The sequence below is a fragment of the Phasianus colchicus genome, chromosome 14 (assembly GCF_987193195.1).
Source record: "Phasianus colchicus chromosome 14, bPhaCol1.hap1.1, whole genome shotgun sequence".
NCBI classification, from domain to species: domain Eukaryota; kingdom Metazoa; phylum Chordata; class Aves; order Galliformes; family Phasianidae; genus Phasianus; species Phasianus colchicus.
In genome coordinates, this window is record NC_143449.1 from 3728869 (window position 1) to 3742206 (window position 13338).

Here is a 13338-nt window from a genome sequence, read left to right on the forward strand (position 1 = left end):
ATGGTGATTTAAAGCACCAACACTAACGTACATTGTCCCATCCACTTCCCCCTGCAGCCCGCACTGCAATCAAAAGAATTTCTTGCAAATCAAATCTCTCGGCAGGGTGGAATTACAGAACAAACCTCAGGTTAGATATACAAAAACATTTAATATCGGATTTCTAGCTGAGTATTTTTTAAAGCCAATGTGCATTTCTGTATTTCCTGTTATTTGTTAATACATGAGCAGTGCAGCTCATTAATAAAGAAGAGAACTTTCCCATCACTACAACTGGACTGCAAAAGGTTCATTCCCTTTTCTGTTTGCTGCTGGACACGTATATCTGTGAAGGGAAAAGAAACAACTAATTCTCATCAAATTGGCATTTCAGTCACGACTTTTTCCATACTGACTTTTTGCACTTTGGTGCTCAGAAAGGCACTTCGGTCCCAGGGCAGGAGCACACAGTGCAGTGCTGCTGCAGTACCAGAGGAGCAGAGCATACCGTACCACCGTGGTGCAGGGGAGGGCTCCGCATGGCACTTACTTCTCACTTCTCAGGCAACTGTAGAATCCAGCCATGGTCCTTCGCAGAGGTGTGCAAGGCATTTAATTCATCCTTGTGCACAGATGCTGACACAAAGACTCGGCAGCTCTGTGCCCTGCTCACTGCCCACACGAGAAAGGCAGCGTGCCGATGCAATTTCTAGCCAGATAAAGTTCCTGATCTGAGGCCCTCAGCCTCTGCTGAACCGGGTCCAAGGAGGGCTGTGCCTGCTCCATACATGGTTATGAATTGTTAACTCCCCCTTTCCCTGCCTCCCTCCAGCTCATGGTGAGACGGCATCCTAAGTGTCAAATACCATATGGCAGTTGGTTCCGTCTTCCTGCGGGACTAATGAGGGGATTGACTGTAATTAGGATATAAAGAAGCCCCTAAGAGATTATATCGTTTTTGTTATTTTTTAAACAGGCTACGGAAAACACTCACACCATCGCCACACAAACCTGCAGCCACTCTCCAGCATACAAAGGGTGCACAGGACCTTCCAGCACAGGCATCAGCCCAACTCACTGTAAATCACAAGCGATTCTAACGTGCTGCTCCACACATGCAAAAACTGCATCCCTGCAGTACCGCGAGGCCAGGCGAGAAGCTCTAGAGTTTCAAACAGCCACCACGTCTGTATGAGAAAAACCCTGCCTGGCAATGCCCACTGATGACACACACAGCAGCCGTGCCTCACTGCTGCTAGGAGACCCTCGTGGGTGCAGAAGAAGGAAAACAGCTCTGGTTTAATGCTGGCCATAGCAGCTCTGTTCAGACGATGACCCAAGCCCAGGGTCAGCAGGGCTGCCCACACATCAGCATTACACTGCATTAAGTCCATGCAGCACAGTTTGCCCAACATTTCGGTTCGCCTGGGCAGCATTGAGTGAACAGAAATTGCCTTGGGCCACATACACAAAGGTCACTCCGAAAGTAATGCCCCCCTATTTATTTCCATGGAAACTACAACTGATACAAAGAGCGCAATCACACCTTTTCATAGGGCAAATTCTCAGCTACAAAACACTGTTTTTTCAGTAAAGCCACCACTACTAGCTCTGCATTTTTGCCAGTGATGAACAAGAGCCTGGATGCTGTGCTTGTAAAAACCTGCACCAGTGGAGATGCCTTAACTGTCACTGTCACACTGCTGAAACGCACCCTCGATGGATGTCAGTGTCTAATGTGGATCATTTCTTCTAGAATATTAAGAGAAATAAGTTAACACCTTTCCTGCAAGGGAGACACGAAGTTTGAGAAATGTCCCCAGGTGCATGGTCCCAGAACTGACTGTTGCAGCAGCTTCATAACAGTGCAGAACTGTGTAACCTATGAATTATGAACCTTTGAACACCATTTATTTTGTATAAAATCCCATACATAAAGGAAAGCTGTGACACAAATAATTAATGATGTCAAGGGCAAGAGCTATCACTAACAAACCAAATCATATTCTCATCTAGCTTCACAGCAAGAGAGAAAACTCACAATGCCATCCACAGAAAAACTGCAAATCCAACCTGACCTGAAGAAGACGTGCTTTCTATTTGCAAAAGATGCAAAAAATGCACTAGCACAAGTTGATATTAGTTTTACTGCTGTCCTGAATTACTGTGTCACAATGATTCCAGACCAAACTCTTCATCCTAATTACGAACCAGCTACGAGCCTTAGCCTCCACCCATTGAGAAGCCCACAGAAAAAAAAAGTCAAACCCAAGACTTTGGTTGTAGGTTATCAACCACTGAGAAAGAATTCAGGGAGATTACTGGGGAAACATTCTCACTGGCTGAGTGTACAGAACCTTGGACGTGGGGCTGCATTTGAAATCTGCCCAGCATTTGGCTCAGAAAATGCTGCCAAAATAAACATTTCTAGCAAAAAATGAAGGAAACCTCATCAGAAGTTCACATTTGTATTTAAAAGCAAGAAAGATCAAATGGCTTTCTAGTGGGAAGGCTCAATCCTAAAGGCAGTGGAAGGGCGTAATTCTGATGGCTTTGGACGAATTTCGTAGTTTTAACTAGAATAGAGTAAGACCCTCAAGATTCAAAAGACCGTATTTTTTTATTAACACAAAGCAGATTCCCTGTCTCCCAACTACCTGAGAGGGTTTGCCTTCAGAATGTTTCCTGTCATTGTTCTTTTGCCTTTCATGTGTTTGGTTTTTGTCTTGAAGTTACTTGAATGTGCAAATCTTGGTGCTCATTTAGGTCGAATGTAGTCTTGTTCCCAGGAACTGGCAGATTTACCCACACACATTGCACCACTTAGAAAGACCCTTTACTTTCCAAGAAGCACAGACTGGTAAACAGTCATTAAAAATAATTACCTCACCTTGGGATTTACTCCTTTTTATTCTCTATCTCCATATCAGTCTCCAAGCCACTTCATGGCAGCGTTTCCTATTCATGGCTCTGATTCTTCATCTCTTGCACAGCTCCAAATAGCTACACATTGAGCTTTCTGGGTAGAGATCCAAAATCTTTGATGCTGATAAATATCCTGGCTCCAAGTCCGCAGTGCAAGTAAGCAGTTATGTGATGCTTGTACAGGTCATGCAGTCAAACAGGAGCCAAGCTGACATTAGCTCGTTCCTTGACAAGTGCTAAATGAGTGGGCTTCTCTGCTGCCAGTTAATTAATAAAAGCAGTTTTCAGCTTGGTAAGTAGATGAGCACCAAATAACCACAGAATACAGACTTTGGCAAACTAAAGATTGTTCTTTAAAGATAGGGAAGAGAGCAAGTTTAGACACCTGGAAGCTGAATCAGATCTGAATTTCCTCTAAAGTCTGTGGTTTGGCCTGACTGAAAAAAAACCATTCTAGCCCATTTCTGTTTGAAACAAGCATTCCCCTTGACTTCTCCCAACTCACTGCCATTGCTCCCCCCCACACACACAGCCCAATAACCTTACTACTCCCTGCGATCACTGCACATCCTAATCTGCTTCATCCTCTCTGTCTGTCTGCAGGTGGAACGAGTGCTCCAGATGGCAAGGTGCCCTTCCTTGGGGTGATGCAGAGGTAGCGCCAGTGCCTGTGAAGATTCCCAAGTTTCTTAATTTTTCCAAAGGGAAGAAGGAAGGCAAGTCTGAGCAAGGCCAGCAACTCAATCATTGAGAAAGGCTGCACTAAGATATAATTCACAGAATCAGAGACTAAGCTGTTTCATGGGCAATTTCAACAAGAAAGACCTCTTCAAAGTAAGTAACCAACAGCAACTGGTAATCCAATACGGGGAACTCAAAATAAGCTGAAAACACTGGCCCGTTTCCACAGCCACTTCCTACACACACACACGTACACAGGGTACACACCAGCAGCCCGACAGCAGAGGTGTTAGGAGCTACACACACAACAAGCAATGCAAAATATGTTTCGTGTCCAACAGATCTACTGCTTTTCTCGCAGCCTCTTGCAGCTAAATCTCCAAGGGCTAAGCGTGTCCTTACCTTCTGGGCTCTGAGACAGCAAACACTTCATGCTTCTCAAAAAGCCCACTCAAAGCTGGCTTGAGCAGCATCAGGACACGTGCACGGTGCAACACAGCAGGGAGGACCAGATGTCACGCAGTTTTGACACCTCACAATTCACCAACCGTGTTTAAACATGGCTGTTAGACCATTTCTTAACCAATTTTCAGGAGACAAAAGTTTTCGGTGAATTTTTCAGCATGCAAGTGTAAGGGTAGGAAGAGAAATCCTATGGTAAACTGATAGATGGTAAACTGGTAGACCATAGCAAATTCCCAGGGTATGTTGGTGTCTCTGCCTTGACTTCCTGTTCACAAGGCACACGTTGGTCTCTCACTTCTAGCCCTCAGCCCCTACCAAAACACAGCCTGCTTCCCTCTCTCCCAGTCCCTAACAAGGTCATGCTTTGGCTGGTTGGCTTTGCTGCTGTGAAAAGCACAATACCTGGCAAGTGAGAATTCAATGAAAAAGTAACACAGTCAATGTCTGGACATGAAACAAGGTGTGTGGGGCAAATCCACAGGCCAGAGTCTAGCTCCCAGCTCTCCAGCTGCTATCATCAAGCACTGAAACATAGGGTCATAGAAAAGAATCATAGAGCCATACAACCAGAAGGGTTGGAAAAGTCCTCCGAGATCATCGAGTCCAACCATCCACCTACCACCAAGACTTCCCTGCTAAACCATGTCCCTTAGTACCATAGTTTCTCCCATTACTTCTCTCGTGTAACTGGTGATAGGACTAGAGGGAATGGTTTCAAGCTTCGCCAGGGAAGATTCAGGCTGGATATTAGGAAATACTACTTCTCTGAAAGGGTGGTCAGGCACTGGAATGGGCTGCCCAGGGAGGTGGTGGAGTCACCGACCCTGGAGGTGTTCAAAGAACGTTTGGATGTTGTGTTGAGGGATATGGTTTAATGAGAACCATTGGTGACAGGTGGATGGTTGGACTGGATGATCTTATAGGTCTTTTCCAACCTTAGTGATTCTGTGATTCTGTGATTCTGTGATTCTAACATACTATCTTCAATTCTGAGCAAGGAGCAAAGATAAACCTCAGTATGGTATATCCAGTATTGCTGGATTTAAAATATGGCAAAAAAGATGCCAGTACACTACATCTGTCTTCCCTAGTCTGTGCCTCTTTTGTGTCCATACAGTCAAACACGATCTCTTCTTGGAATATCTAGAGATGAAGGTCGGACCATGTGTCATTTAAAGGGTAATTTCCCCTAGATTTGCAGCAGGATCACAGACATCTCCTCAGACTTCAGTGTCAGAAAAGATCAATTGCCAAACAAACAACACAGATGGAGGGAAGAGTGGTTGAGGTACATTTTACTAATTTGCAATTGATTTGCATGTAAAAATGCATTACTTATAGAGAAATTAAGGAGGCCCCTGTGTACGTAGACAATATAGCAGGAAGTGCTGCCTCTCATATCTCTGCTTATTTTCCATCCAAGACCATAAATCTAAAATTTAACATTATAATGAGTTCGAATGAAAAGCAGATTTTTGTTATTTTTATTTTTTGACACAGAAAAAGAGCTTGGTATTTCCTGTGAAAATACCAGCATGGTCAACATTTTCTATACTGGAAAACTGTGGTTCTTTTGTCTAAGTTTGGGTAGTGTGGAAGCTGAACAAAGGAGCTCTATTTCTACACGTTCTGACTTAGGAAAATACTGTGTTAAAAAACATTACGTTCCAACAACACAACTTTTCCTCCTTTTCCAGGCAGGCACCAATATGCAAGACCATCTGGAAAGAAATGTGAGAACACGGTACGTAGCTTCAGGCACATGGATCCCTGCCTAGTCTACATGTCAAACATCAGAGGTAAGAGCCACTGAGTCTAAACAAATATCCCGAGACGCCTTGAATAATGATCGGAGCTCTCTACACCCCATTCTTCCCAAACTGCCCTCTAGGGATAGATCCAGTCAATGTTCCTGCAACACACCGTGCACCCTTCAAGACGGATCAGACCTACACTGCCAGTAACGCCTGTGCTGTGAATAAGCAATCAAGTTTAATGACTTCCCATGCATATTGGCTTCGTGCTAATGTAGGCCCACCTCTTCGACATAATTACTCCTGATTTGTTTGCACAGGTATAATTAGGGACTTGCACATCTGGAAAAAATGTTCCGAAGGCCATCAGCATCCTGAATTTCTACTGCCTCTGAAATAAAAATTCAAAGCGAAGGTCATCTCAGATACCATCTCATGGGCTGAAGTAATAATACGGGAAATCACAGAAGCACAGCTCTGAGGAAGAGGCTGTCTGACTCCAGTGCCTGCAAACACAAGGCTAAAGATAAAGTGACCATTAACTTTCAGAGAAGGGCAGTGAGGTCCCAGAACGTCCTGCCTGCAGGCTTTATTGCTCCAAAGGGAAATGAACAGAAAAATACGAGTTAGAACTGCATACTGCTGACATTTAACTCAAATTTTAGGCAATGGTAACGTCTCTTTTCCTTTGTTAGCTTTCCTCTGCTTAAAGGCAGGCATACAGTATCTGTTTCATTTCACAAACTGCAAAATAAGTAGAATGCACTGAGTAATAATAAATTTACTCCCACCACTTGGTATCTGCAAGATTAATCACAAGCGCCAGACCTGTGTCCCTCTGCACACAATGCAGTCTTACGCCATGCTGCGGATGCAGATGGGGAACTGAGGCAGAGTAATCCAGTGACTCTTCCAAAAACCACAAACCGAGACTGAACCCAAAGCTCCTGGTGCCTGGAACTGTGTTTTAGAGTCTTTTCCCGTCCTCCCTCTCTCTGTAACGACAGTCAGAAGAACCCTACAAGAATAGGCACCCTATAAATATCTAAGATAACTTTAAGTTCACTAGCCAGGCTTCAGCTGTGGGAACTCCTACAGAACCACTGGCATCAAAAGGCTGAGTTAAATTAGAAATCAATGACTCCATCTCACAACTTGGTCCAGCCTGCCCAGAGTTTTAAAATCATCACATAATAAAACATACCCCATACTGAGCCAATTTTGCCAGAACAGTTCCATACCCCAGCAGAGTCCTGACACAGCAGCTTCACATATTTCTCAGATTCAAGTTCTGGGAATCTTTAAATATCCGGTTTGTTCTCAACTGTCTCTTACATGTGCTGGCACTGCTCCCATCGTAATGGGAAGGGAAAAATATCTAATAATTAAATATCTACAAGCAGGAAATATGCTAATTGCAAAAGAATTTTACCTAAAACTGTTGAATAAATTACAGTTCTGAGTCACCAAGTCACTTAAACACATGCTTGAACTGGATCTCAGCTTGGTCCATCCCATTTCAAAGGGTACAACTACAGAGCTTGAGCAAGTGCTGAGCTGATGGGTCCACCTACTGCCACAGGACCAGCAGTATCTGAAAAAGCTACTTGAGAGGCACGACAAATTGAAGTCCATTGTCCTCCTTCTGCTCTACCAAGTGGTTTAGGAGATAAGTACAGCTCTACCAGGACAAATGCCACTATCCAGCCCCACTACTCTGGCCCGTCTTGCTGGCCCAGACACAACACACCTGAGATCCGACAGTGTTGGCTTTGAGTACTGACTTCTTGCTTCCATCTTGGTAGTTTCCATCCAACCAGCCAACACTGCAAATCCCAATGGGACAAGGAGCACTTGTCACCCTGTGCCATGAGCTGGAAAGTCACCCATCTCTTCTATTGGTTTTAGCAGCACCTATGTGGGAAGGCAAACACAGACCAGGTCATGAAATAGCTCCTCTGAGTACAGCACAGAGGCTAATGCACCAATGCTGCCTGCAATGGGACAAACTGAGGCACTGCCTGGAGATAAGCCAGTGTGCAGCCTAAGGACAAGGCACACTTGCTCTGTGCTCAGCTACCTTTGGACACAGATGCTAAGCAAGATCTCCATTTATTATGGAATATTTATATATGATGTGAATTACGGACTAGGTTGTCTTTGAAAGCAATGAAAGGTTGCTAAGAGAAGTTACAGGATGGATTTGAGTTGCTTTCTTGATTGCAGAACACCAATACTGCATTATTTTCTCACAGTGGATGAGTTCTGCTCTTTCACTAAGGCAACTGTAACCAAGTACGAACACTGCTGAGATTCTGGATATTTCCCCTAGGTTACAGAAAGTTTTTCCACCATAAATTCATACATAATTGCTACATATAATGAGATATTAGTAAAATAATAATAATAAATCCCAAGGGAATATCATTGAGCACTGCAGAGTGACTACTAGTCATCAGTAAAACTGTTGACATGATGAAGCTTTTCCTCTGCTCAGAGGCTGCTACAAAACCACTGAATACATCATCTCTGGAGAGTCCCACATACGCTACACATGCAAAATCCCCTTCACCAGGGAAAGGGACTTTCACCACTCTTTGGGTGCTGCTTTGCTCTGCTTTTTCTCTTTCCACTTAACACAATTTTACCCTGCTTCTCATTAAAACCACACCATAAAACCTTTAGCATACTCTAGGAGCTCAACAAATCAACTAACGTAAGAACTTCAGCGATAAATGATAGACTTTCCTTGACTCTGATTTCTTGCTTTAAGCTGATTTATTTTAAGAACCTTAACATTTTAATATATTTTAATATATTTAATATATTAATATATTTTCTTCCACAATAAAATATCACAGCATTAGGAGTTTAACACTCATTAAATCTTCTCTTCAGACATCACTGTGGCAACAAAGCGATAATGCACAAAGGCTACATCCCCCCCCAAAAGAAAAGGACTTTAAAAAATCAGTGCTTGAAGAAGTCCATGCTGGCAGTTAACATTATACAAGTAGGCTGTTCACTGTGCTTCTGCTCACTCTGTCATTACTGCTCCTGAACTCTTAAGAGTAAGCAAATCCACCACACTGTGGTTTTGAAACACACTCTGAAGGGGAACGGCTGCAAGCTATGTCTCTTCCAAAGGATCAACATCTTTAAAACTGTACAGCTTTACACATCTGTAAATATGGTCTTTCCTCATGTATCTGCAAAGAAAGACCAAAGAATTCTGGAAAGAACTTCCACACAGCAGTTCTGAAATAGCATCTCCAGATGACTTTACTCTCCCAGTGCACAGGAGGTTTTCTATGCCCCATTCTCTTAACATCATCTTCCTATCTCCCCTTTTTTAACCAAGATTTAAAGAGTCAGTTATATAAACCCACGAGCTGCCTGTGAGGTGCTAAATCATTTCCTGGCAGACTTAAATGAAACGCATAGCTTGAAACAGCAACAAAGTCAAGGAAGCATGCTAATACATATTCCCAGCTTGTAGCATATTCCTGGATAAATACACTGTATATATGGGACTGCAGTTTAAATTTATAGAGAAGCTCTTGGCCCATTTCTCGAATACCACATAAACCACACAGCCAGGCTGCCCCGCTTTCTCTCCCTCACCCTTTCGCTTCTCCCAGCTGAGCAGTGAAATCTATCACAGAAAACAGAAGGTAAATTCAGAACTCAGAAATCCTGGCACCACTTTGACAGAAAACAGGTTGAGACAATGCGTCTTTTCTAAGCCTTCCCCTGCCCATCACTACCAGTACACCGGAAAATATGAATGGTTTTTTGAGCCACAGAGACAAGATTTATCCTGAGGTGTGACGAGCCTCAGGTCCCTGTTACCTGGCTGCAGTCACGTGCAGCGAGTCAGCAACGAGCCTGGGAACAGTGCTGCTTTGCCTTGTACTGTGGGCCAGGGTGAAGCATATGTCCCCAGATGGCGTGGGATGGGCTGCAACTCCGAGTCTCTTAAGCTAGAAATGATTATGAATGGTTATTTTTAAAAAGAGCATTGGCTCTCAAAAGATCAAAGATTCAGCCAGCGTGCAGCAGCCTGAGCCATTGTGTGGTATCCCTCCCACACAACCCCATGGAATACAAAGGTGATCTTACCAAGTGTAAACTGGGAGAAAGCCCAAGGCACGGTCAACTGCAAACTACTGCAACGTTTTCTGACAAATTATAGCAATTCTGTTTAACAGATATTCATATTTAATGGTGACAGCCTCTTCACGTCAGCAAATGTCACTGGAATTAAAGAGCTGCTTGTTCTGCAGGAAGAGGAAAGGGCTGGAACAGCAGGTGACAATCCAAAGCACAGCAGAGAAAGCAAGAGAAGCTGTGTAACTCCTTGGCATACCATTTGGCTGAGGTTAGCCCAACTTCTAAGCAAAGCACAAGTAAAATCATGAGCACTAACCTCTGTTTTACCCTACAGACTTTTAAGGAACAATTTACAGTGAAGCTGTGAAATCAGATCCTCATTACTTCCTACAGTCTTAAGTGCCTTAAGTAGTGCACTCACCCGAATTCAACACCCCTGAGTCAGCAAAACTATGCAACAAGTGGGTATTTTGGAAATAACATTTGGCACTCTCTTCTTGTTCGGTTTCTGAAGCACTGCAGGTCCTGTTCCAAGTTTTGGGGCTGTGTATTTGGGCTTTTTTGCCTGGCTTTGCTTTGTTGGTTGGTCAGAAGATTTAGCATCTTGCATGACCATTTCTCTGTGTGAGCTATGACCTGAAGAGATCGCATGAGATTATGGGGAAACTGCAGTAGTTGGCAACAGTGAGGGAGGAATATAAGTTGAAATGATCCTTGTTAACACCATCAGCTGCAAATCTTAGCATCTGCTGCTCGCCAAAGAGGTGGTTTCAAGTTCTGACCTGCAGCACTCCTTCCATTGCACATGCAAGCTGTCAACCAGAGATATGGAGATAAGCCCCTCCAGATGGAGAGAAATGCACATAGCTTTATGCTTAAGCAATAGACTGAGCTTAAATGGGCTGAAGAATAGGCAACCTTCCTGAAACTTATCTGAGGGAATGATCGGGGACAGGACTGCATTTCCACTAAAACAATGTCAAAGTAACAAAGTCTCATGATGTTACTGAATTAATTTAGAAGAAACTGATGAAATTCAAATGGCATCTATGCTTGTGGCGTTGGCATGGCTTTTGAAAGCTATTTTAGACTTTCCTAGGATGTGTATGTATCTGCGTGCGCATGACTCAACATGATTCTGGTGGCATTCCAGTAAAGTCAAGCTACTGCAGCTCAAGACTGGGCCACATCCAGAGCTCATTAAAAACAGTGAGAGTCCTTGCACTGAGACCAGCTCCCCAGATCATCACCTGTCGTTGCAGACTGCAGCAGGGATGGCAGTCACAGGGCTCTGTCCTCTGCCTGACTTATTACACAGCTGGGTGCTTACGTTACGTAACTAAAGATATTGAGAACAACCACACCACATTCACTGCCCGCAATACAAACACAAGGATTACTGCAAATCCTCAGGGGGGGGAAAATAATTCAACTCCCTAGTTGGCCACACCAACGTGTGCTTTCTTTTCACTTATACAGAGATTTCATACAAATAAATACATATATAGGAACAGATCTCTAACATACTTCAGCAGTATCGAATACAATAAGCTTTCTGGTCACAGTCGTAGTGGATTTTAGCAGAGATCAGGCAGTAAGGATTAAAGACGTGTTTGCTGGCATTAAACATTTTAGAATCTCTCCCATGTACACAAAGTTTTGTTTGCCGAGTGCTCATTTTCCCAGCTGTTAAAAAACAAGGGACACCTCAACCCTTCCTCAGTGCTTACCCACGATCCCAGTATCTGCATGTGCAGATAGGGCTTTCTTGTGAAACATTCTAAATAACCAATGGACTCTACACACATTTATTTGGATTTTAAATAAATGGTCCTCTACTAAGCGGGTGCTTGGACCAAGCTGAACTTCTCACTTCTTCTCTGACCACCATACAGCTTCTTCTGTGAAAATAAAATGTAGCTGTGCTGCCGTCTGCAGCACTGGGACTGGTAAATTAAACCAGGCTTCCAGTGGAGACAAACATTAACTCTGAAACAGGACACTTTGTAAGACATAAAACTTAACTTTTTGGTTGAGTTTGTGCTTATCGGACTGAAGAAAAGTCTACAGAAGTAACTGCTTCCCAAATGTCCAGCTACAGCCAAAACCTGTGCTGTGGGTTCCAAGGGGCAAACAGTTTCAAGCCATCAGATCTGCACTGGGCATATCTCCATCTCGTTGGTCACAGCAATCCGAGACATTCTGGTTTCAGAAAGCTCCCATCAAATCACAAGCAAGGAACTTAAGTAAAACAAGTATTCTAATTCCAGTGTTTTTTAGGAAACTCAGAAATTTGATTTTGGTTCATACAAGTTGGCTTTGCATAGTAGTGAAAGCACATAGTATAGATACAGAGCTGAATAAAATGTTTTATAGCAGCAAGACACGTAAGTATTTGTATTTCTCATAAAAAATCTAGAGGTGCTGGAGTCCTAATTGTCATTAAATATATTGTGTGAGAGCAAAACAAATAGAAAACTCACATGAAGCTGTTAAGAACACAGTGCCCTTACACTTGGATTTCGACGGCTGTTTTAAGTTGTATTCTTTAAGCCACCTCCATCAAATCCCCCAAAGTATCAAAAGGACGAGGCAAAGCAGAAAAAGCAGCAATAACAGTAACCCCAAGGGAACGGGAACACGTGCACTCTTTCCAAACCCCGACTGTAAGGCTGAAGTCAATAGAAGCCCATCTCGGCCTGCGGAGGGCTCTGACGGGTGCCGGGAGTTGCGGGAGGGCTGCCGCGGCTCAGCATCCCGCAGGACGTGGCCCGTGGTCAGGCACGGCTCTGGGAGGCGCTGCCCAGGCAGGAGCTGAGCGGAGCGGAGAGCCCGCCGGCCGTTCGATGGGCTCGGTGACGCTCCGCTCGCACCGCCCGCGGCTCGGTAGCTCGACGGGAGCGCTTGCCCTGACTCGAGCCCCTCCTACCGGCACAAGAGCTGTATCACAGCAAATTCGGCACAGATGCGCGATTGAGCTTTCGCTCCCGACACGCGGCTGTCTGCGAGTTCATGTTGTAACAGCAAAAGGACCATCAAGGACCCAGCGGCTGCCCGCGCATCCTTCGGCTGCTCCCTTCGCTGCTCTCACCGCGTCCCCGCCGCGGCCCGGCTCCCGCACAGCGCGGCTCCCGCTCCCCCAGCCCCGGGGCGGCACGCGTGCGGGGCACGGCCGGCAGCGCCGGAGCGACGCAGGGGGCAAAACCGAAGCCCCGTTCGCACCGATCACTGCGGCGAGTCCGGCGAACCCACCTAAGTCAGACAGGTTCTTGGAGGCATCAGACGCAGAGGTCCGATCCCGGAGGGCTGCGGGTTCACGCGGACGCCGGTCCCCGCGCTCCAGGGGTGGCGCGGCGGCAGCGACGCGTACCCAGCCCTCCTCGGGAACGCGCCCGGCCCCGCCACGAGCACCCGCCCCGCC

General features: G+C 45.0%; 1 protein-coding gene across 5 annotated transcripts in view; it reads right to left on the reverse strand.

Annotated features, from left to right (window-relative positions):
• The window catches only part of KIAA1210 (KIAA1210 ortholog), a 51504-nt gene extending 38172 nt beyond the window's left edge, over positions 1–13332 (reverse strand). For 2 of the 5 annotated variants that reach the window (XM_090150344.1, XM_031602704.2), the window contains exon 1: positions 530–714. In XM_090150344.1, coding sequence (XP_090006470.1) covers positions 530–591 — 62 coding nt within the window. In that variant the 5' untranslated portion in view covers positions 592–714. Of the gene's footprint in view, positions 1–529; positions 718–12400; positions 12929–13169 lie in introns of those variants that run through there. The other 3 variants (XM_031602706.2, XM_090150346.1, XM_090150348.1) reach the window with 3 other exon arrangements.
• Between the last annotated feature and the right edge of the window lie 6 nt (positions 13333–13338).